Raw genomic sequence first — 1,420 nt, 5'->3', positions numbered from 1 at the left:
TTCTCCTGTTTTAAATTCTAGAGTGTTTCCTATTCAACTCCCTATTACCTACTTAGATTTATCTATAGTTTCTTTTAATACGTCCTATTCCTAACCACTACATCATAACCTAATAAAACAGCAAGTTCTATTTATAACGCAGTCATTCGATACTCTTTTAAAGCCCTCGTAATTATGTAATAATGTCGAATTCCCAAAAGTATCTTTACGAATCCGCCATTATACAACTCGAAATTCCTTAATAACGTATATAACTTTTTCTTATAAATAACTATAATAAAATACAATAATGTAAAACACGACAGACTTTATTATACTATAAAGTAGCGCCTGGGCAAAACTTCTGGTGTGTAGGAATTGATTGGGAGACGTCTTCCAGAGCCTCGACGGTGTAGTAAACGTAGCGTGGTCTTCGAGAGCCCCTGCGAATGCTTGACGCTTCCCTGCTTAGCTTCAGTCAGAGTAGGAAGAGGTGTGTGTTAAGATGGTACCGAGTGCAGCTGCCAGGAGTATATCGGCCGCCGTGTTTCATACAATCGCCTGACTCGCCGCCATGGGAACGATATGGCGGGAAAACGTTGCTGCTGTCTTATCCATCTTCTATATATTGTCTATCGGATCTACTAACACCAGCAACCTCCGTGAGTAAAATTTATTATAACAGGTGCCACGACGTTGTTCGGGTTGTTTTTTTCCACCCTTCATATTGTAATCGATCCTACTATAGAAATTTTAATATATTATTCCCCTTTTTTTTCCTTCCACTTCTCTTCTCTTGCACGATTTGGTTAACATCCAAAAATCTTACCTTACTTCCTCTTACGTGGTTAAAAATATACCCCCGTCAAGATCGTGACTATCAAGGCCAATGACAAGTAGCGACAGTATCGTATCTAGCATTATTATTATTATTTCGTTTTCTTGTATTAAAAGTACGTTGTGCTTCCATTGGGCGGGAATGTTTGATAATCTTTACGAGGGGGAAAAACATTCTTTGAAGTCGTTTTATGGGGTAGAAAAAGGCTTAAAATTGATCCCCTTTTCTTGCAGATTTTAAGAGGGTTTACGCGTAGAATTTATTCCTTTTTTTTCCTCTTCGTTTCTCTTCTATAAGCTAAATGTATTCTGTTTCGTATCTAGTTTTTGTTTTGACTTCCAGAATAAAATAAAATAAAAGAATTCTGGAAGATTTATCGCGTGTTTTCGCCCGACAAAGTATCACCCCGCTGAATGTGCGAATGATGAGGTAAAACGCTTGTTTCGATCTTCAAAATTGGAAATTTATCTCCATAACGTTTGATTTCGGAAATTGTTTATCTGCTGTTCTCTCGCAGAAAAGGAATTTTATTTTATCTAAAATGGGCTCTTTTCGAATATTAAATTTTTCCATCTGTCTAAGGGGGGTCGGCAGTCATTTAGG

General features: G+C 37.3%; 1 protein-coding gene across 3 annotated transcripts in view; it reads left to right on the top strand.

The window, feature by feature from the left end:
- Nucleotides 1-426: 426 nt before the first annotated feature.
- LOC111626672 (protein eva-1 homolog C-like) overlaps nucleotides 427-1,420 on the top strand; it is a 13,812-nt gene continuing 12,818 nt past the window's right edge. For 2 of the 3 annotated variants that reach the window (XM_023370149.1, XM_023370148.1), the window contains exon 1: nucleotides 427-641. In XM_023370149.1, the coding sequence (XP_023225917.1) occupies nucleotides 554-641 (88 nt within the window). In that variant the 5' untranslated portion in view covers nucleotides 427-553. The remainder of the gene's footprint in view (nucleotides 642-1,420) is intronic. The other variant, XM_023370150.1, reaches the window with a different exon arrangement.

Source organism: Centruroides sculpturatus, unplaced genomic scaffold (genome assembly GCF_000671375.1).
Source record: "Centruroides sculpturatus isolate CEXI.00-Female unplaced genomic scaffold, Cexi_2.0 scaffold490, whole genome shotgun sequence".
Taxonomy (NCBI): Eukaryota; Metazoa; Arthropoda; class Arachnida; order Scorpiones; family Buthidae; genus Centruroides; species Centruroides sculpturatus.
Note: the sequence above shows the minus strand (reverse complement) of the source record. Positions and strands in the feature narration are given on the sequence as shown.